This window comes from Tyto alba, unplaced genomic scaffold (genome assembly GCF_018691265.1).
Source record: "Tyto alba isolate M040663 unplaced genomic scaffold, T.alba_DEE_v4.0 Super-Scaffold_45, whole genome shotgun sequence".
Classification (NCBI taxonomy): Eukaryota; Metazoa; Chordata; class Aves; order Strigiformes; family Tytonidae; genus Tyto; species Tyto alba.
In genome coordinates this window covers 15951371-15974950 of record NW_024881321.1, presented here as the reverse complement: position 1 = coordinate 15974950, position 23580 = coordinate 15951371, and the positions used below count along the sequence as shown (strand labels likewise).

Sequence of the window (23580 nt, the reverse complement as noted above, 5' to 3'; positions counted from 1 at the left end):
GCTCAATCTGCTCTGGAGATGGATGAAATAAATAGTTTAAACTAATTAATGTAACACCAGCTGTTACAAGTGCTTGGCAGACGTCTGTGAGTTTTGATGGGCAGAGAGCGGCTGTTGTACTTGACTTTATTTTAGTACAATGTTGATCACAGTGTAAGCTGGAATAAATGACGAGCCAAAGGAAGGAACAGAGGATGAATTCTGTGTAATGCAAAATAAATATTGCCCTTTTTCTGAAAATACTTTTTGAGGTCGAGGGAGAGCTATAGCGGACTTTTATTAAGTCATAAGTACTGTGACAGCAGCTGTGCTAACTATGCTTAGTATTAACACACTTTAAAAAAGCTTCAAAAATATATAGGCATCTATGAAAATTCACACCACTTTTGGATTCCAAAACGTCTTAAGGCTTAATATGAAGATTCTGGCTGCATATTTATTTCTACCTAGTGATTGCTGTTAGAAAGAGATGCTTAAGATGGGCAGAGAAATAATAAGTATTAGTTCTAGAAAATTAATAAGCTTGCAAAGAATAAGTTGGATTTCAGTGCTATTTGTATGCATGTGATTGAATTGTATGTTTTTTATTCATTTAATCTGCACTCTAAAAATGGGCATGACTGCAAAAACTTTCAAGGTGCAAAAGATATATCAAACTGAACTTAGTACTTTATGCTGTAGCCTTAATTTATCAGTTCATGGTCAAAAAACACCACAAAGCCAAAAAAAATATTTCTGATGAGAATTCATTGTTTCCATGTCATTTAATAAGAAGCTAAAGTATCCAAGTAACTTCTCTTTTAAAGTTGGAAGGTAGAATAATTGTGCTGTGACAGGGAAACGATGGCTGCTATCTCTCTATGTGCCAGCATTAAGATAACAGTGTCATTGTACAGATTGTTACCTTGTGAATATGTCTAATAAGTTATTATAGCATGCTGAGCAGATGGCAAGTGTGCTCTTGAAAGAATTGATGGATGGGATATGATGTCATCAGTGAGATGACAAGGTTCACAAGGTACTTGACCTCCAGGAATAAGTCCTAACTGGTTAGAATTCTAAATGGTGAACTTCTGTGACACTGGCTAAATGGGAAATATGTGCAATTTGTATTTCTTTATGGTAGTGTTTACCCTCTTCACTGAACTCCACATAATGGGATTTGGTCCCTGAAGACTTGGAGATATTGTTGGAAGGTTTTACCCTGTAACCTTCAGAGGATTTCAAATACAAATCTATATGTCTAAACTTTAACAAAATCCCACCAAATTATATTTATGAAGTAAGGTTCATATTTTTTTTCTTTCTTTATGTATTTATACATATATAAAGAATAATTGAGATGCTCAATTAATTTAACATGTTCTTCCAAAAAAGAAAACTGCTGACTCAGTGAGAAGGTACAAAGTATAAAATTATATTTTATACTTTTATAAGAATGTTTTTAAAAATGTGAGCTATGCTAGTATAAGAAGGATCTTAAAAATGTGCTAATAATTTTAGTTATGACTAGGTTCTCCATCTTAAATTGAAATAAACAAACAGGTATTTGATCTACCTATCTTCTATGTATCATCCTTTTTATTCTATTCCAAATTAAAAATATGGTATCTAAAGTTTTGAGAGACAGGGTTCTCAAATAGTCCTCTAAGTTTTTTGCATAATACACAAAATGAAGAAGCTACATGTGAAAGCCTCAAGAGGAAGAATCCAGCTCACAAAGTTTAGTCACTATAGCTGTGTCTGATCAACACTGACCTTCTCTTTGCTGTATGGAGAATTTAGGCCATTATTTAGAGAGTACTGCTTCCCTGGTAGACTGGATAACCTAGGGAGAGGGATTCTACCCTTTGTCTCTCTTAGTCACTCTGTAAACTCCAACAATCACAAAGGGAGGTCTCTATGTGTGTTTTTATGATCAATTATGCAGATAGACAAATCCTTCAAAATTTGGAATTAAAAGTTTGTACCTATGCATTGTAAATTGTAAAGAAAAGCAGAACATGCAAAAGGCAATATATGGAGAATATATCAAAACATAACAACTGAAACAAAGGGGCTAAATGAATACTAGGTATATATGTCTTTCCTACAATGAAAGTTAGAGATAAAGAGTTTGGGGTCATGTTTGTTAACCCCTGAAATTAATAAAGCTTTTTTCCCCCATTGATTTAGCTGTATTTGGCTATGTCCAAAAGTAGGAAGATAGGAGGAAGACGCATGAGCATAGTAGGTAGACTTTTTAAATCTTTAATAAAATCCTCATGGTTTCTTAAAATCCATATTATTATTTGGCTCCTTTGAAATGAGGAGATATATTCCTTGTAGAAAACTCTCCTATATTTTATTGATTGTATGCCAAACAAAACATAAATGCTCTATACAAAAATAAACTATGAGACCATGTACAGGGATACTTGTTCTGAATTCTTTATGTTATTTATTTTCAACACTGATAGTTCTTTGAGAGATTTGAATATTCATGTGACAACATAGGAGTTACTTACATGAACTGAAACAAGAGGAAACCAGATGAAAACACGATAAATCCTATGAACAAAAACAATATAATTTTGACATTTCATAATGTTCTGAGTTTCAAATAAGTAATAGTTGTTTGTAAAATTTCTACTATTGTGCAATATTGCTCCATTTCTTAGATTAGCTTGTAGGTGCAATAAAACTTTCAGAAATATGTTACAAATTGCTTCCATCTTTCCTGTATAAATAAAATGCTGAGGGTTTCTGAATTACTGAAGAATTACAGCAAAGCTTTGGATTGAGTTCTAAATGCTATAACAATGTATCAATTTTAGAGTAATTACTTTGAAAATATGGATTACAATTTGAAGTTGCCATCTTTTTTTTTTTAGTTGATTTTAAATCCATGTCCTTAATCATCCAACCCAATGCAACTGTTTTACTCATGTTGTAGCCCTGCACCTGGTTCTACTCGTACAGGAAATGTACAGGCAGTAGAAGGAAGATACTATGGCTCTCAGATCATACTGTTTTTCTTTTACTCCAGTAGTAAGGGTAAAGGTATTGTGTCTGCAGGAAATAGTAGCTTATTTACATGACTTGTAAATATTTATTACTCTGCATATAGTTTACTGTCTATATTGAATTATTGTTTCTCTGGTTTATAGCCAGTTTGTTCAAACACAGTAAGAGAACAGTAACCTGCTCAAAACCTGCTATTAGTAGGACAGCATAGAGATGAATCTTTAAACAAATATTTTCTCTCTATATAGTATGCACACTTTGGTAGTGGGTGGATTCAAGTGATTTGGTTCCCTTCTTGTAAGGTAATACTGAAAACTAACAGAGAACTGTTGTCTGTATGAATGTCTACCAGTTTGTTAGTATAATTAAATAATAATCTGTCAAAATATGTTAAACTATCAGAATTAAATTTAAATTAAATTAATCATTTGAGTTTCCAGTTTTTTAATAAAACAGAAAAAATCAGAATCCACATCTCATATCATATTATCATAGGTGTATTGATTATATGGCTAAAGTATTTTCAGGAGCTAAGGGTTTGCTATCCAATCTGATCAGTGTATAGATGTCTGTATGTATGTGTATGTGCTAGAGACATGTAAAGTATTTATACAAGGTAAATGAGTGTTCACCTAGCTCTCTTTGCCATATGGCCCCTGTGGAGGATAGAAGGCCCTGTCTGTTTTAGGCCTGCCATATGGACCTGGTGGAAAAAGGTAGGTCTTACACACAGAGCAAATCTCCCATATGGACTGGGTGGAGCAGTCAAAACTCTGAACATTTCTCATACACTAGGGCCTTTTACACACAAGAATGTAAAAACATACATAATACATTACACAGAAAAGCCACTGAAAATGGATCAATTGTTTAGGTTTAATATGATGCTTTCAAGCAGTGTCCAAAACTATATAAATAATCAGGGCTTATTTTGAAATAGTAAAGAGGATCATCAATCATTTACAACTGACTATTTTACTTTGCATTTAACATCTGCTGTATAATGGGACTGTACAATACCACCCTTAATGCTGTACAGAGACAAAACAGCCAGAAATAGTGATAGGGTTAAAGCAAAATTTCTCTGAATGTGTTCCCCTGTTTTTTTTTTTTTTTTTTCCCTCCTGTTCTTAACCTGAAACAAAAATCTAACACTTTGTGTAGGAGTTTTGAGGCAAATCCTGGATTTACAAATGGCTTCTGCACTCCCAATCTTTTGGGGAACTGAGATTAAGCATAGGATTAGATCCTTGACTCAACTTTATTTCCTCTATGAATCCAAAAAGGTCTGTACCAGCTGAAGTTCTGCTGTTATGATGTCTAAGATGTCTGTTGCTTTTGTATTCAACAAATCTTCATTTACTTTCCACACTGAAAATGGCATGGTGCTACGTAGAAGAATCTTCTTTTATAGACCAAAATGATAGAAAAGTAGTACAGTAAAATGGTCATTATATTTCAAACCACTGGACCTAATGTTGAACCTTCCTACACATTCTCATTTAAACGTAACAGTATTGGCTTGAATTACTTATATTTAAAAAAAATAATCAGAAGTCACTTCCGGACCATGCCAGTAATGATTACACCAAAATATATGAAAATTAAGCATAAATCAAAGATGTGTTTTTAAGAATTTATTTTCAACTTTCTTACCTGTTTTGTTAATGATTTAGATCTTGTTTTCACAGTTTTACATTTGAAAATGAGTAAGCAGAAAAGAAGTCAAGATCTGTTTTATTTTTTGAAATAGGGAGATTATTTAGGCTGTTTTGTCCCTTTAGATTTCTGTCACAATCTTTTCCTTTTCTCTAACTGTATTTTTTCTACTCTGTTTATTTAAACCTGATATTTCAATGAGCAGACTATTTTCTTCATAACTTGGAAGGGGAAGAAACTCCTGAACCAAATAAATTTTAGAAACAATAAGTGTTACTGAGAAAAAGGTTTGAGAAGTAAGGAAAAGATTGTAGGAAACAATAGAATATGCTGAGTTATAGAAAAACTAGGACAAACAAGAGTTGTTTTGAAAATAATTAAAAAATAACTTAGATTACAGTTTTTGAACTCGATGAATTGTACTGAGATTTGGTAGAAGAGTAGCCTTCATCGGTAGCACTGATTTCCTTTCAAAAACTGAAATAAAATTACTGAAGTTGCTGTGACTTGCTCACCTCAGTCTTACGGATGCAACAGTTCATAAAAACATGTGGGGCAGTCATTTCTTGATGCAGCTCTTGCTCTTTTTCTAGAAGGGCTAAAAGCCAACCTGCTATCATCATACCGAATAAAAGTATTATCTTTAAATATATAATGAGCTCATCAGGTTAAGACAATAAAGTTTGTGCAATTTATTTCAGTTTGTTTAGGCAGTAACTGTTTTCACAGTATCATAATGGTAAAGGTCTTTTGATCCCTGTCTTATTTATGTACAGTTATCACATATGTGAATTATCATAAAGTAGTAGTTAGCATTTGAACCACTCTGAGGATTTGTATTTTGCATCTATTGCATAGCATTTATAATTGCTTAAGGAATGAAATATTTTTTTCAAATACATTATTGGCATAAACACTGAAACATTTACATAAATTCTGATGTAAAACAGAGTTAGTAAAAAGATCTGTCCCTGTAATGGAGTTAAAATGCTTATTTCCTTGATATTATGATAGGTTATAGATAAAAGGTAGAATGCAGTATTTAATTTGCCTGAGTTTTTAAACTGGATCCTGGGAAAGATTTAAATTTACCAGCAAATACATGGCATGTTTTCTGTATAAGGTACCTTAATTTTCTGTATTTAATGTAAACCAAACTGATCCAGGTTGCATGATGACTCCAAACCATCTCTTATCTTCTTAAATCAGTGCTGAATGTGACCCATAATGTATAAATACATAAAGGATATTTTTTGTTCTTCTCTAATATGTATTCTGATATATTAGCATAAATTACATATTCCAAGACATGAAGACACATGCAGACCAAATCTCACTTTAAAGTGGATGCCTCAAATGGAGCAGAAAACATTAGAGGTAAAACTTCTACATTATTCTATCAGTGAGCATCAAGCTAGTGAATGCCATAGAAATCTCACTAATGGACACGTTCTGGCAGCTTGTTGCAGATGTTTGATGAATGAATTGCAGTAGAAATCATACCAGATGTAAAAAAGCTTGCTTTTCATTCTGAATTTTGTTTCTGAGCACTCTGGGGTTTAGGGATTTTGGTTTGTTTATTATTATGGATTTCTGTGAAAACCAGATATCAGGATATAATCTATAGGCAATGGGTTGAGAAATGTGTCTATAATATTGTAAAGGATTGTTTCAGATAATATAAACTATGAAACTCATATTGAGCTCCCATAGGCAGACAGCCAAATTTCTATTAGGATATCATAACCATATAATCCAAAATGTGTACATCAATTATTGTCTACAACATTTGCATCTGAGTACTGGAACCATTCCATAGATAGACACATTAAGGATGTTTATTATATCTGTTTAAAAAAATTATTGCGAAATCATTTTTAAAAGTGAGTTAAATATAGTTGATAGTCTCTTATGCAAATAGGGGGATTTTAGCCCCAAAACTAAGGAAGCCTCTGTGTTATACTGCTTCATGATACTAGAACAGCTCACTCATTTTGTACCCTTCATGGTGAGAATTTCTCAAAATGGGATGCTTCACATCCTTTTGTTTTCAGTACCAATTACTTTACTAACTGTGAGAAGAGCTAAGATTTTACTAGATCACATATTTCTGTAAAAAGTGTGTATTGCCATTTGGGTACTTAAGCAAAGACGAGGTGTTATTGAACTACTGATGATAAAACAGCTGTTACCTTAATCTCACAGAAGCATGACTACAGGACTTGACCGACACAGTCCCCTAGGTACTTTCTTTTCAAAGCAGGATATCTTCCCCTGCATTTTCAATGCATTTGTAGCTTTTCCTTGCATATGCAAGAATTCCTGAACCTATTACCCCATAGCCCCATACAGTTGTGTTGGACGAGTCCATCTGACTATCTTTTCATTATTTTATTCTATTGGCATTTTGAGCTCTAAGAGTGAGGCACTAATAGATCTGGGGTAGGAATTTTGGAATGGAGAGAGCTTGGGAATAGTTTTTCTTAATATGGTTCTGTCTTGCTGTGCATTTTTAGACTGGTCATCTTATTCTGTGGTCTAATTAATATGCTGTCAGTCTGAATATTAGAGGTACTTGATAGTATCCTTTTTATTAGACAAGTTATTAAAATCATGAGCATTAATAAGATCTTACAGGAAAGTGAAGTGAATATAAGTATACATGTTTTAAAAGTATTGGGTTTTTGCAGAAAGTACTGTCACTGAACATTTTATATATTTATGTAAAATATTCTGTATGAGTACAGTTAAACAAAACACATTAATCAGTACATCCAGTTTTGCAAATTCTGACCAGATAAGTATTTTTCTGCTGAGACAGATGACCAATATAAGCTACCATAAATGCAAAGTGTTCAAACCTCTTTTCTCTTCTCTATTGAATGTCTCTGACGTATTTATTTGTGAAATGCAGTACTGTTGACTTCTGTGCTGCTGCTTTACACCAGGTGCCAACCTCATCTGCTTGCCAGCACTCTGGGGATGAGGGTGTGGGACAGGTTATGGGCTGCTGAATGAATGACAGCTGACGAGTGTTGCACAGACACATCGCCGTCTACTCATTTTCTGTTTGGACATCCAATTCATGCTGTCAGCAGATTACCAAGAACATGGGCCATGTGACAAGGCAGCAGGAACATTGATGCTGAGTTCCCCATAATTGCAACATGGCTAGATACAGACTTCTGCAAAATGTTGTCTTAATTTTTTTTTTATTATTTTCATGAAGAGAATGAATATTAGAATTATTAACTGAACACAGACCAAGAAAAACAGTATGAATACAATGCGGTGCCAGGTATTACCATAAAACCTTCATCTTCAGAGAATTACAAGTTACCAGCTGTGCTCTTATCAAGAATTCCCTTCTTACTACTGTTATACTTACAAAAAAGGAGTGGTGTTATTTCAGCTGACAGTGACAGAAATGCTAATATTATTTATATTCCTTATTTTTTAAATCGCCTTAAATCCCAAAATAATAGATGGTTTTCAGCTTTCATGAAACATGTGCACAGGATTATTAATCCAAATCATGTGACAATTGAAATGATCTAATAAAATCTAGCAACATGCAATTGTTACATTCTGTAATGTTTTTTTCTCTGCATTTTGCCGTAGCCATACAGCAACAGTTAAAGTACAAGGAGGAATAGGCAGCACAAAAATAAGTATTTCATACTTATTGCAATGTGTATTGCTTTTATCAGTTGATGTGCATATTTATGTCCATAATTTTAAAAATGTGAGGTTTAATGTACAGTTGATTAATTATGCAGTCTTCAAGTCCAATCCCTAATTTGCAGTTTGATGTTAATAAGGAATTTAGCTCAGACTCAAAAGTACTTGGCTTGATCTTTGATTCTGCATACATTTAGGAAAGCTAAATGTACGATCAGGCTATCTAGATGAGGGAGCCAACTTCTGTAGCCAACACAGTAAAGGAGATTAAATAACTAGTATCATGAGCGGTCGAGTTTGATTTCCTAACCAGAGATCCCTTTACTACATAGATGATTATGGACACTACTCAGCATGACTTTAAATAAATCTCAGAATGACTCTTGTGAACCTATAGGGAGACACATTTACATGACCCTCCACGTACACTTTTGCATATAAGCAGTTCCCATAGAATTGCTGCAAAGCCAAGAAACATTGTTTTTAGCACTCAGTATTGCCTGGCTGATGGAGTGGAGCTAGCAGAGTACTAATTGGGACATTTGACATGAACCAGCAAAATACATTTATACTTTTTTTCAGCATCCAAAGCACAGATGGCCTTAATCTGCATCTGATCCCTGCCAGTAGCATATAAGGATCTTTAAAAAAGAAATAATGGACATAGTTCTCATAACTGCAAACTGAAGGTTATACTGTTATAAAGTGCCTTGTATTTACACTAATATATTGTTCAAAAATGTAATAAAAATATTTATCGTACCTTTCTAGCCATCATTTTATCTTTAGGAATATGTATTTCTTTAGAGTTAATTAGTATAAGTTACTGTCAGGTGTTCAAGATATTTGTACTTTATAATTGTCAGATACATGCAGAATCGTCTCTGACTATCCCATTTCTTCTTTATTCCTGGCCATTCTATGCACTTGAAAAAATTCTGTGAGTGAACAGGATAATTTTTATTACGGTTACAGAGAAACCATATAATTTTGTTTTGCACATTTTGTGTTACGATGCCAAAGTACACAAAGTAGAAATATCACTGGCATTTTAACATTGAATTGCATGGTAAAATATTTTTGTTTCAAAATATGAATGATAATTTATTCTGAAATGTTGTGAAATCCTTAGAATAAATAAATCAACAAATACTGCTTGACCCAGCCCTAATCAGTAATAGGCTGCAAAATAAGATAAAGGTTATTAAAATAATCCTTTTATTGAAAGAGAAAATTAGATAAGTTGTGCTGATTGACTCTGAGGCCCTCCTAGGGACATGTAAAATGAAGAATAAACTCAATTTGATCTAGTCCAAAAAGCCTGAAGAAATCCTCACAGCTGGAACATCACCACTAATTACATTTTAGCTTTTTGGATATATTTTTCCAACTCTTTCCATTCATTTATAGTGAGGTTATACCAGTAATTCTGTAACAAAACTAAACCACATGATTGTTAACATATTTTTGTATATTTGCTATTGACAGCTATACATTTCATTTACATTTAACTACAGTTCTTGAAATACTGCAAGGATTACTTGTACAAAATACTTTGTGTTTAAAAAAGACAACAATTTGGCTGTTTTGTTTATTTCTTCCTGAGTCAGTATAAATTTCTTGCTCGCAGCCACTCTTTCTCCCCTCCTTCACAACATAATCCCAATGCTATTATGCCTTTCCAAAGTGTTCAGCCACCTTGAGCGTCCTTTCCTATTTTCTCAACTCAGTGTTCCCTCACTTATTGATTAGACCCTGTCGCCTTGTCAAGTCATCCCTGTTTCCAAACCCCCACATCTCAATTCCAGCCAGCAATACATTCCTTTTTTTCCTGTGTGTTTATAGATAAATTGACTTGCAAGTTATCAACATAGAAGGGATATCACTGAACCTGGGAGAAAGAGAGGTTCCAAATGTTGTGTTCAAGGGTTCATTCTCTATCTGGCTCTAATTTGCCATTATGGAGACAACTCCAACTGCAGTATGCTTAGTGACCTTGTGTGTCAGTGAGGAGTGGTCTGGAGAGACTGCATTTTCTTTAAAAAGATTAAACAAATACTGGAAATGTATTAATTGAAACTCTCTTCTCCAAAAAAAAGGACAAGCATCAACTCAGAATATTGTATTTTCAGTGGTTAAAATCAGACAGAATTGTCAGTAAATGTGAGTTTTACTGATGATGGGCAAGTCCTGCATCTAAACCTACCTCCAAAGTGGACTTCTAAAACTAGGTTTTTATGTACTTTTATTCTTGTTTAGTCCTTTACATCAAGTGAAAGTGTGCATATTTTGAAGCCATGCCACTTCAAAAAATGGAACGTATTGGTAGAAGTGATACACAGCTGTATGGCTTCTGTAAGACCTATTTGCAACAAATATATGTGACTGCACCAGGTATAAAGCCATTGTGTGCAAAGTACACAACCAAGAAACGTATTCTTAGTGACTGTGATCTTTTCCATATAAGCTTTTAATCTTTAGTCATATTTCATTATTGGGGCGTTATTATTCCCAAAGTCCTCAGGCAAACATACCAAGCCAAGAAATAGAACTCAGTGGACAGCAGTTGCAATGGTACTGTTGACCGTGAGAGCACCAGCCTCTTTGAAATGTTACAGAAACAACAACCAGCAAGTCAGTCCATTTGAATATTTTATATTCTCCCCTTATTCCCAGCTGCCACAGATGCAGTTGTTTTCATTTCAGAGTACTTGTGTCTCTTGAAGAACTGTTTCTAGCATAAAATGAAGAAATTAAAATGTGGATTGGAAAAAGATATGTTATTATAAGAGTTAATTTCAGTACATTCCTTTAACAGTTTGCAACATCCTTCAGTCATCTTGCATTGCCCCTAGTTACATACTAGGTGAATCTTGAATGACCAAATCTATAAAGCAGCCAAATGATACGGGAATCGAGCAAGAGGATTTTTGTTTTTATTTTTTCTAAATCTGCCTGAAGTTGGTAAACATTTCAGTTCAGGACATGGGACCCCCTGTTCTTTTGTGTTAATATAAATCAACAATTACAGATGAATTAACACAGCTGAAGCCTCTACTCTGAGGAAGGTAAAATATAAAACTTTGTACTAAAGTTTTGACAACATAAACCAAAATCATATTAAACTAAATGGAGTAGATTGTTTCCACAAAAATGTATGCACCAGATTTATGAAATTAAAAAGTGAAAAATTGAGCCTCTTTCATCATTCAAATGGTAAGAATGAGCCTGTTTCAGGAACAAATACTTGAGAAATTTTTTACAGTGCATAAAAAGCCATCAAGATGCATTACAAAAAAAACATCAAATGATTACAGAAAGGCAGTAATCTGCATAGTATTTTTCAGAGCCAGCTATTATGGTTTGCTTTCAAATACTGGCAGTATCAATATTCTCCAGTTTGATTGGTGACTGATCTGAACTTATCCTACTTGCATTTAGGAACAAAACGAGAGTGGCTACCTCTATTCATCTATTATTGTTTAAATAGCTGTCACAGCTTCCAGGATGATTGTTTCCATGTTATCTGGTGAAAGAATAAAATAGAATGGCAACAAACCAAATACAGTGAAAAATGTTTGTTGTATTTGGCCCAAACCAGCTGCTGTTTGCAGATAAAATCTGGTTTGAACAAAAACAGGTGAATTTTGGAAATTGAGGAACAATGGATGGAGTGGATGTAGCATTTACGAATATTTTAGAGATATGTGTCACATTCAGACTTGCCTATTATGGTGATTTAGTTCATATGTCAAGGCGCATATTCATCTCTGCTCGGATACTGTAGAGGCTTGGGCAACAGCTTGTCTTATCCTTGTTTATTTGTTAATTTATAACACCTCAGTTCCCAGCACAAGCCAAAGGCAGGCCTGGACACGCCTTTGTTCTGCCTTGTTCTTTCTTTTTTTCCCCTTTCTTTACACTGTTGTGCTCCCAACTCCGACAATGGAATTGTAGATTGACCCTTTTTCCCCTCTCACCCTCACTTGTCTTCGAATGCTTCCTTTCATGCATTTAGACTGAAAATGCCAAATCTCTGTATCCCAGCAAGGGCTCATCATTTTTGTAACCTTGCTCTGCTAGTAGGTTAAGAGGACCATTAGTAGTTCCTTTGCAATAGTTTAAAAGATGTTAACCTAATGATTATTTGGAAACAAAGATGTCTCACTGTATTGAGAGAAGAGGACTTCTACAGGAATAGAAGAATTTTAAATGCTTTAATGGCAAGAGGTCATATTATTTTGCTACTAAGTTATGTGGTTATGTTTTAATTGGCTGTGTTTACAATGTGGTTTTTCTTAAAAATGCATTTTTTCAAGATTCCCTCAATCATTCTTATCTCACATCCACAAATATCCATGCTTCCTGTGTATAATATGTACATTTGCTCTGTTTCAAACATACTTACACTCAGTTTATTTCACATGGGACATCAAGAAAACAAAGTCGCATTAGTCTGACTTTTTTCCTGAGTTGACATTTCATTAAAATAAGTTCATAGTAAGTTCAGCTCTCTAGTCTTACCCTCCAGTGTAAATTTGTTTCTGTTATATATTATAACATAAGAGATTGGATGTTATTTTGAGTTCATACCATTCTAACCTTTTTTGAGTTACTTTGCCTATTGCAAAACCATGCCACACATTGCGAGGAAAATCTTTGCAAGCTTCGCAACGTTTTGAGCATGCACAAAGTACAGCAAACAAAATATACTTAATTTTAAAGTAGTAATATAGTAAAAAATGTAGTCACTTGCTTAAATTCTATGACAAGAACAGTGTTAGAACCTTTCTGTATCTCAACAATTACATGGAAGAGCATAGTTTTAAAGTGAATTAAGGCTTATGGTATTTTTAAGTAAGTCAGTTTTATCTAGTGTATTTTAAAAGATTTTGACAATTTGAAACCTAAAATATTAGTAGGATTCTAAGTTGTCTTAAAAAGTATGAGAGGTCATTAGTCCATTTCTCTGACAAATCTAGAGGCAAATGATGTCTTATTTTAGTTTACTTTCTCATGTATATGAATCAACTTTACCATGTGTACTAGTTGTTAGGCTCTTTCTTGCTATACCATGCAAGTCCAATACCTTCACTAGAACCACTGATACAAAGAAGGCTTTAGCCAAAAAGACTCAATGATGTAACCTAGAAGGGGTTTTGTAATTTTATTTTTTTAAAAAAATTCTTTTTTAATATTGTGTAGGAATCATTTGGGAAAACCATAGTGGCAGCAGAGGAAAAATAAGTTTTCAGCTATGCAATTATATTGTGTAGGGTTTATCAATCTATTATCTAACCAGTTTTAAGTTTTGGATTGGTTTTTTTTTGATTAATGGAAGCATAACAATTCTGACAGCAGTTTGGAAGAAAATATTTTATAATGATTTTTTACACTAGAATAGGATTTGAGAAGATGAACTAGCAGGATGATTTGAGTACAATGTTAGTTTGTAATACCCAGGAATACCTAATTTATTTTTTCTAATTAAGTGGTGAATATTCCTATAATATTTTAAAAGTTGGAAGAAAATAACAAGTTCGTATTTGGGGCCAAATTTATAGTATGTTGCTACAAAAGGACTACAACAGATATCCTGTTGCTGTGGGGTAGCATGAGGACAGAGTATATTTTTCACAGAGTATATTTTTCAGAGCCTGCTTTGAATCTCAGTAAGGTAGATAGGAAATGATACGGTCATCTACAGCCAGTTTTTCTCAGCACTTTGTGACACGACTGAAAAACTTAAATATAGCTGAAAATATCTTTTATGATTCTGAATGGGCTGAAGCTTTCCTTGGTCAACATCCATTCCTTTCACAAAGTGTACTGTAGAAAGCCTTTGAGTGATGACTTTATGAGAAAGCAGTAGTTGTGGCACAAATTGTGGCAAATGGGGGACATGGAACACAGTCTTTCTCCTCGTGTAGGCTACTCTCAGCCTGAGCCACAGTGAAGTAGGAAGAACAGTTTCTGTGGTAGGAGTGATCTCACCAAAAGTAGGGCTTTCCATCTGAGCTAGTCATCTTAGGCTTCTCTAAAAGTCACCAGACACTTGTAGAGGAAGATTTGTCTCTTCCTGCAGTAGATGCCTGTGATAGTTCAGATGGATTAGTTCCTTAAACTGGTGTATGCTTCTCTCTGCTGGCTATAGAAGGAGCTAAAAGAGCCCAGAAGCAGATGTCCAAATGCCTGTTTGGGTATTTCTGTGGAGGGACGTAGTGGTTGAGGCTTTTATTCTAGCACTGTAAATACTGGCCAGCACAAAAGAACTGGTGAGGAGATGGAGCAAGAAATCTACATCTGAACATGGCTGGTGAAGATTGCTTCCTTCTGAAGTAATGGTGGATGGGGACTGTTGGAATGAACTGGGACTTTGAGTTATAGATTTCTGGTCCTGTAGTTGTCAAAGTCTACACTCTAACCCATCATTGCTGTAGATTTCAATTTTCCTCATCCTAGACCATGTCCACATAAAGAGAATACTGCACTCCAGTCAGAGAGAGAGCTCTTTTTAGACAACTAGAATCATAACTTTCATTACAATTTCAATAAAATTCCTAATTTGCATGATAGGATAAATAGAGAAATATAACTGTTATCAAAACTATAATTAAATAAAGTGCAGAAAGGAAAATAAATTAAAATAACCCAAAACGTATATATCTTATAATGATCAAAGCCCAAATGGAAAAGACCAAGTCTGACAAACTCTTCTGTAGCCAAATAGCTGTGCAGGGATCTGCATAATACCAAGAGTACATTCTAATGTCCTTGTATTGTATTGAGATACATCAACATGTCAGTTAATTACTGAACCCTTGATAAGAAGTATATGTATAGATATATGTATGTGTATATATATATATATACACATATAGATAGTTTTCCTTTTGAAGAATTCAGATTAACATCTGCTACAAAGAAATTGACCTAAATTTCTGTATCATACCAACAGTAGTCTAAAAATATTTCAAAAAGTAAAAAAAAAAAAAAAAAAAAACCAACACTGAAACAGAGTAGTGAATTTTCTATTAATTGTGGGTTTTTTTTCTTTTTCTTTCTTTTTTTTTTTTTTGCACTTCCTTTGTAATCTGTTCACAGATTATCTGTGAAACTTTAATTTTAGAAGTCTTCAAGCTGTGTATTTTCCTATTGTGATGTCAGAACTGATCAGATCTGATTGTTGCAAAGATCCCACTAAGGAGTTTAGCACTAATTGTTAAAAGATGTCCACGTTTAAAAATATTAGGCCAGCGATTGTAACCATGCTGTTAATTTCATGTACTGTTCAGAGCATATTTTGGTTGTGGGAATCAGGTGTATTTTCTTGATTTAAAATGCATTGAAGAGCTGTAGTTTTTCTCAGTGTTGCAGAATCTTCTAAGCTGTAAGTGAAACTGTTAAGAGTAGGAAGAGTTAATTGTATGGGAAGCCTCATATTCAAATACTTCTCGTATACAAAATATATGTCATGCTAGAAAATATTCTATTGTCAATCCAAATAGAACACAAACTAAAATGAGATAATTGGGAAGGTGCCCATAAAGTCAGCCTGAATATATTATCACAAGTATATGTGAGATAATATTTGTTTTAAAAAGATTCTATGGCACTGTAAACTCAGTCTCATTAGAGACTGCATTTAAAAGGCTTATAAAGTTACTCATTAATGTTATCTTGTTGTATCTCCACAGCTTTTTCATTAAAGAAAATTCAGCAGAAAGCATTTTCTCCTGATAGCAGGAACCAATTTGCAATAAATGTTCTGGAAACCACTAGGGAAGCCATTACTGAGGTCTAATAAAAACAGACAAGCGTAACTTGTTCTATATTTTTGTTTCAATCACATACAGATGAGACCCCGCTCTCCACACCAACCGCAAGAGACAGCCTTGACAAACTTTCTCTAACTGGGCATGGGCAACCACTACCTCCAGGTTTTCCATCTCCTTTTCTATTCCCTGATGGATTGTCCTCCATAGAGACCCTTCTGACTAACATCCAGGTAGGCCTTTCTGTAGATCAGCTTAAAAGGATGGAGAGGAGCCAGTTGCAGATTTGTCTAAATTAATATAACCATTCTAGCTTAGTCAGTTCATAAGATTATTTGGATCAAGTAATTTACTGAAACTTTCTAGTAATTTAGGCTTTAAAGGAACCACAGCAAACAACTGAATTTAGAAGCTGTCAGATACAGTACATAAAAATACAGATTGTATATTAAACCACAGCAGAGAATTTGATGAAAATTACATTGGTGTGTTTAACAACATTTGTCTTAAATGCTCTTTTTATTACAGGCTAATGAAATGTATCTTACTGTTTAACTTCATCTCATTTGCTAAGCAGAGAAACATTTCTTTAATAAATAGTTATTTTAAATTGCTGGAGTGCCAAGGTGGAAATTATATTCAAAGCTATTTGAAATGTGTCTCCCATAAAAGCATTCACAAAAAGCACTTATTTTATAAATAAGCCCATTTCACTTAAAGTACTGTCTTCAAAGAGTAGACTTCAAAGGGTATTACCAAATTTTCTGCAGATTTCCTATTTGGTAGTCATGATGTCTATTGTACAGTAGAGACTGATTCAAATATTATTTAAGGTATATACTAGCATCTAGCTTGGAGCCAATACGTTAGTGTTTCATATTAGAGGGAAGAATTTTTTTTGTCCACAAATTCATTGATCATGTGTCCCCCAGATGCAACTTTTGAAACAATATGCTTGTATATTGCATGAAGAAGCAAAATGATAGTGCAGGAAATAATGCAGCCATATTGTACTCATTCCAGATAAGCATCATCTGTGCAACTACTAACTTCTAATGTATTTTTCACAATATTTTCCCCTGCTTATTCCTGCAATTATCTAAAACCAATTGTATTCTATTCAGCAAAGGCTATGACAGAGCAGGGCCAAATCCTGCTCATTTTACTTTCTTAAGCAATCTCATTAAAGTTTATGGCACTTCAGAGTTGTTTTATGAAGAGTATATGATCCACTCATTGGTGATGTTTTGAGATCTAATAATGAAAAAATACTGCTATTTAAGAGCTAAGTATTGCTATATCTGCCTGGTCTGAAAGAGCATATTTGTGATTGCTTTTTGTGATTCTGAGACTTAGGATCTTCAATATTTAAATCATAAACCAAGGGGTAATTCTACAACAGTTACCATTCTTCTAAGAGATCTGCTGCAATCTCTGAAGAATGTGTTTATTTTTTTTAAAGGAAGAAATACAGTTAGCAAAGCATGTAATGTTTTAGCTGTGCATGCATGTACAGGAAAGTTCTTAGTAATATTTTTGACAAATGTGTGCACTCAATGTCCCTAGACAGCAACCTAATGAGCAAAGCATTCAACATCAACAGGTTAGCTAATCTTGTGATTGAATATGAGAGTGCTGCACTACTTCAGGATAAATGACCAGGATTAATTTGCCAAGGATTCATTCAGTTTTGTTTTACAGAAAATGTGAATGCGAAATTCAGTCATTGCTTTTTTTTTTTGTTCTTTTTTTTAAACACAAACCCCCTAATCTTATCTGGAATGAACAGCTAAATTAAAAGGCAACATCATAAAGAAAACACAGACTTCTTTATGCCTTCTCTCATTGTGCTTTTGGACTTATTGCTCCTTACCTTGAGGTTCCACATCATGACAAACCATCTATCAGGGTAAAGAAGTGGGACATAAATCCTTTTGGATTTTTTCAGTGTGTGTCCATGTTTCATTACATGGTTTCCACAGATCTCTGGGAATCCTTTCATATGGCATCAAGGCATTTTTTCCCCCTATATATTTAATAACTGTTAGGACAACATTAGAAAACCACTTCATAATGAAAAAATTTTTTTTAAAAGAAGAAGCTAGTTTGATTTTCCTACTTGTGTAGAAAAAGTTAAGTTCTCTCTTTAAAACAATAGTGTCTATTACAATAACCTATGTGCAATAGTGGCAGTTCCTCTAATCAGTGCCATTTAAAATGTTTTTCATATTTACCAATTATTGCAATGAGAGGGGACTAACCCAGGCCCACAAATGAGTTAGATACTGTGATACTGACCCTTTCAGAACTGAGTTTTGGATATTTGCCTACAAGTTCAAACTAATTAATGGGATTTGTGGAAAGAGGAAATTCTGTACTGTGGGTCCTGCTTGCAATATCAATTGTGACTTTCCTAAGAAATGCATAAGCTCTACCAGAAACCTATGGTGAATTTAGTACATGAGTCAGAAGGTCTTGTCACTGGGTAAATTCCTCTTTCCTCTACTTTGGTCCAGGTGAATTTTGCACCCCTTTCAGTACAGAGGTGTGGATTCAGAGGGGAGGTGAAGCAGTAAGATCCCTCACTGTTCTCTTGTTGCAACTATGCTAGAAATGGGGCAAATCTAACTTTCTAGAAGTGATCATCTGGCCTATAGTCCATTCCGTGCCTCCAGTACAAAGGTGCTTTTAAGACAGAAAATAGCAGAAATCTAGCCAAAGGCTAGATGAGTGGTTTTGGTAAACACTGTTCTTTTTTCCCCAGGGTCATGCATGATGAAAACACAGATGTGTCCTTTCAGTAAAAGGGTGTGTGTCTGCCTATGAAATGCAAGTGTACTTCTTTATTAGGTCATGGGACTGGGACATGTACGACCTGCCACAAGTGGTGGTAGAGGTTGCCTATATTTTAGGGATATGGTGGCCACATGAATACATATGCAAGCAACCTTTGGCTACACCAGTATGCACAGAAGTGATGGTAAATATCTGTGCCATGATCCTCTTGTGTATATTCAGTTGTGTGAGGTGCAGGGTCTGGAGGATCTGCGTAACATAAACCTTGAGTGCCTCCTGAAGAGATTGTAGAGCCTGTCCTGATTTAAAATAGAACAGGATTAGGGTACTGTATGGGCACTAGGAGTTCTAATTTTGACCGTTGTGAGAGTAAGTGGTATCCTAAACCTTGCCATGGGGACAGTGCTTTTGAGTATGTGAGCAAAAATTTCTACGCACTGTTTCTAAGCACTATTTCTGTTTCTATATTTGAAAACAAGATATGCTAAAAGTCTTGCAGGTGCTGAAGAGCTTCAGTGATTGACCTTGGTGTCTAATTCTACTTGAATTTTAGAAGTTTGAGACATCCTTTAGAATTGGCCACTAAACATGAGTGAGTCTGTGCCTTCCATCCATACTGAAGTTAAATGGATGGCCCCTAATCACTAATATGTAATTTTAGGCAAATATTAGACAAGTCTATTTGCTATCACTGTTACCAGGGACTGCTAGTTGGGTTTATTTCCTTTTGTGCATCATATATACATTTTTCTTACTTCTCCATAAATACTTATTGAAACAAAAATACAGTGTTTAATTATTTGTACATTTAAAAAGGAGAAAATAACAATATACAGTACGCAGAACAACCAGTGTTTATTTCTTGCTGGGGACTGCTGTAATGCAAATAATAAACTGTAAAAAAAACATAGTTAAACAAATACACACATAAAATAAAGAAATGAGATCTGGGACCTATTTTCTTATTCAGATGTATATCTATACATCTAAAAAAAAGAGAAAATAAATTTCACCAGGGAGTTTTAATTAACTGATATGTCTGTTCCTTCCCAATGTGTATTTGTTGAATTTTTCCAGATTAAATGCTGGAAGTCTATGTGCAGCTTCAGGGAAGATGGAGGGTGATGGAAGGTGGGTCACAGCAAAATACTGTGTGGGTGCTAGTGAGAAGGCTAAAGATGTTTCCGTACCCCTCGCATAAGTTTACCTCTTTGAGTCATGGTTCGATTATGCCAAAGTATGTTACAGCCACAGATTTTCATGAAACTGCAGTATGCTTGGGTAATAGTAATGCTCTTTTAAGATTTTAGAGTCTGAATCTTTACTGTCCCTGAGCTGAATTTCCATTAATATCTACGGGATGAATTAGTTGCACACTGATAACTATATTTTTTCTATCAAGACAGTATTGTATTGACACAGTCTTGTTGCTAAGTATCTTTAAAGAGATATGTAAAATAAATTTCAAGTATCCCGTTGATATTAATAAAAGAAATGCATGATTACAAACTATATTCCCCTATGAAAACAAAGCAAACTACTGGCTTTATTGCTGTGAGCCTCCTGCACTGTTACCATCTATGACTAAATACACCAGAGAAAAATATTGCAAACACTGGATAAAGTAAAAACCACAGTTTTACTTCATGTTATTTTATTTATCTTCTGCTAAAATTCAAGAGAATGATTTTATTTTTCACAGAAAGCATTAATGGAAAAATGCCATTTATACTTGTGCAATATGCCTTTACCTGTGATGGAGACATTCAATCAGATATTACAAAAATGTCTTTCTCGAGTCATCTGTAGAGATAGTCAAGCTGTGTTATCTTACTTTGCTTATGTTATCAAGTCAGTCGTCAGTTACAAATAGCAAATATTCAAAAATTAACCTGTGATCTAAAAATGTATATATTATTTTTTTAAAGCCTTTCACTAGATAGTTTTAATGATGAGAGCATACAAATTATATGTAATTTTCTGACTGAAAGAGAAGCAATGTTATTTGAAAGTGCTTTCACCATGAATAGCTAATATTGCAAAAGAAAGCCCTGAGTTACAAATCTCTGGAAGCTGGGAAGTTTGACTAGGAAAGCTTCACTGTGTGCATGCCTTGTTCTTCTACTTTTCCTTTTTCAGTCACTGTTGGTGACTGTTGGAAACAGGATGGTCTTCTAGATAGACCACTCGACTAGCTAGTAAGGTCATTTTGATGTCACATATAACTGAGTAGCTAACTAAATTATGTTAAGTGGAGCACACTGTAGATATAGCTAGAAAGAGAAAGGCTTCTATAGACCTTACCCTCCCCCCCTTTCAAAGTAAGCAACACATTTGCATTTTTTAAAAATAATGATGGGTAATACTAGCTTTAAGGCTGGGTTGAAGTTTGATATATGTTTAATTCCTGTAGGATCAGTAGACTGCCCTTATGTCATGGTGGTTTTGGATACATCAGAGAATGGGAAGAAACATCAACCATATATCAAATTTACTTTTTATTTGGGACATTTCTGAAGAATTTATCTGTGTAAAATATTAAAACAATTGCATTTAATCAAACAAAACTAATCAAAATGATCTATACATCTCCAGGAGCAAAATATCCATTTTTGACCTTACACTGAAATGCAAAAAAATTAGTAGCAGTGACACAGAAGGGAAGAATGGCATGCCATGTTTAAAGCCTGTCTCCAGATAGAGCCATACTGTATTAAAAACAAATCTGGAACCTGAGCATGTTCACTACAATTCTCATTATCCAGCCTCCATAACATCTGACCTTCCCTAAAGGGAAATATTTTCTTTTTGTTAATGTCCTGTGTTGCACTGCATTTCCCATTGTCATTGGCAGCATATTGATTTAATATCAGGTTAGAGGATTAGCCATAGCAAATACAAGTTGGACATACTGTATTTTGTATAATCTTTTACAGCTGATCCACTGGGAGAATTAATAGAATTTCATGCAACTCTGAAATTGCTATTCCTGTTCAAAGGGGCGCTGATGATTTTTAGATGCTGTACTTTTTAGTTGTTTTTCTCACCCCCTTCTGCATCAAATACAGGGAGATATTGAATGTTTCCAGTATTTTTACACTAGAGCTGTCATTGGCAGCAACAGCACTTTTGCATATGCATCAGTTTGGCTCTAGTGCAGATTTTTTTTCACATTGGACGCCTACTGATGTGCACTGATTTAACTTCTAAAAATGAAACTTAATTTTGTGTAGCTTATAAGTAGTCCCTTGTGGGTCTTGGCTCCAAAAAGCTAATATTTTTCAGACATAATCAGCAGCAATAGGTAATGTATTACCATTAGCTACGTTAGCAGCAAGTATAAAAAAAGGAAAGGTTGGGGGAGGAAGTGTGGTGTAGAAATTCAATAGAAAATGTAATATGCTTTTAGCAGCTTCCTACTTTGCAGCAATTCTTAATATAAAATTACACACATCAGTGTTACACTCTAGCATTATTCTCCATGTTTATTCATAATGATTGTTTCATATTTAAAGAACACCAAAATATTGTGTTTTGTCAGCCAAGGACAATAATAGTTTAATAGTAATTTATTTTAAACTGCTACTGATAATACAACCAATCAACACATTAAGTGGTGCCAACATTGGCATCTTGCTAAATAATCTCTAGGCTTTGCACTGAGAGTACATCTTTCAAAGATAAGTCAACAAGAGCAATCAGAGCAGAAAATTAGAATTTGGTATCTTAGAATTAAAATACAGATAAACTAAAGTTTTAATTGGGGTGATCTAAAAGGGCACTTGATGTAATGATCTCTTTCATTTGTTACTAATTGTTTGTTCCTGATGAAGAAGAAACATGTACACAAATGTAGTTGAATTGAGTAAAAATGGCAGTTGCTTTAGCAGCTCGATTTTATTGTTAAACAAGATAGATTGTAAGAATTTTGGAGGAGGGTGTTTGCAGCTTTAAACTTCGTTGACAGTACGCTTTTCACCAACAGATACTTTTAATGTAGTTTCACTTAATCCGGTTTATTAGTGATTTGGATGAATCAAATGTTCCAGTAAGCGATGAATTGGAGGAGATTAAAGTATTCGAGAGTTTAAGTGTAAGCCAGAAGCAGGTATTGATAAACAACTTCAATTTCTTACTATTTCAAAATCAACCTATATAAAAAGCATAGTTTATGATGCTTATAAGTGTAGGAGGATGTGGTGGGGGAAGGGAATAGAATTCAGGTGGATATTAGCTTTTCAAAAATAGATTGGAAAGTCTTTACAAATATTTCGAACTGTATTTTACTTTGCATATGTCTGTAGAGCTTTGTATTGAGCTTTATATGGTTTTCTTTAATAGTCACCCAGGTTTAACATTCAACACAAAATACCTTTGTGTTTTAACTATTTTAGAATAGCATTTCATTCTTTAAAGAAAACTGCTAAAAGTTTAAACATATTTATAAGCATATTTGTTGTGTTACCATCGGTAGATATTTTAAAATGTGGTTCTATACGTATGTAGTGTATATTGTTTTGGTGGCCATCTGGGACTTGCAGTCAGAAGGTGTTGAGTTCTTTCAGTTCCTGTGGACTTTAATAGATTGAAGTGTAATAGAGCTGCAAAGTATTAATCTCTGAATGAGACAACACTTGAGGCAACAATTTAGTTAAGAATGAGG

At 34.2% G+C, this 23580-nt stretch overlaps 1 protein-coding gene across 4 annotated transcripts in view; it reads left to right on the top strand.

Moving 5' to 3' along the window:
• The window catches only part of DACH1 (dachshund family transcription factor 1), a 364095-nt gene that overhangs the window by 298713 nt on the left and 41802 nt on the right, over positions 1 to 23580 (top strand). For all 4 annotated transcript variants that reach the window (XM_042805982.1, XM_042805980.1, XM_042805983.1 and 1 more), the window contains one exon: positions 16203 to 16354. In XM_042805982.1, coding sequence (XP_042661916.1) covers positions 16203 to 16354 — 152 coding nt within the window. The remainder of the gene's footprint in view (positions 1 to 16202; positions 16355 to 23580) is intronic.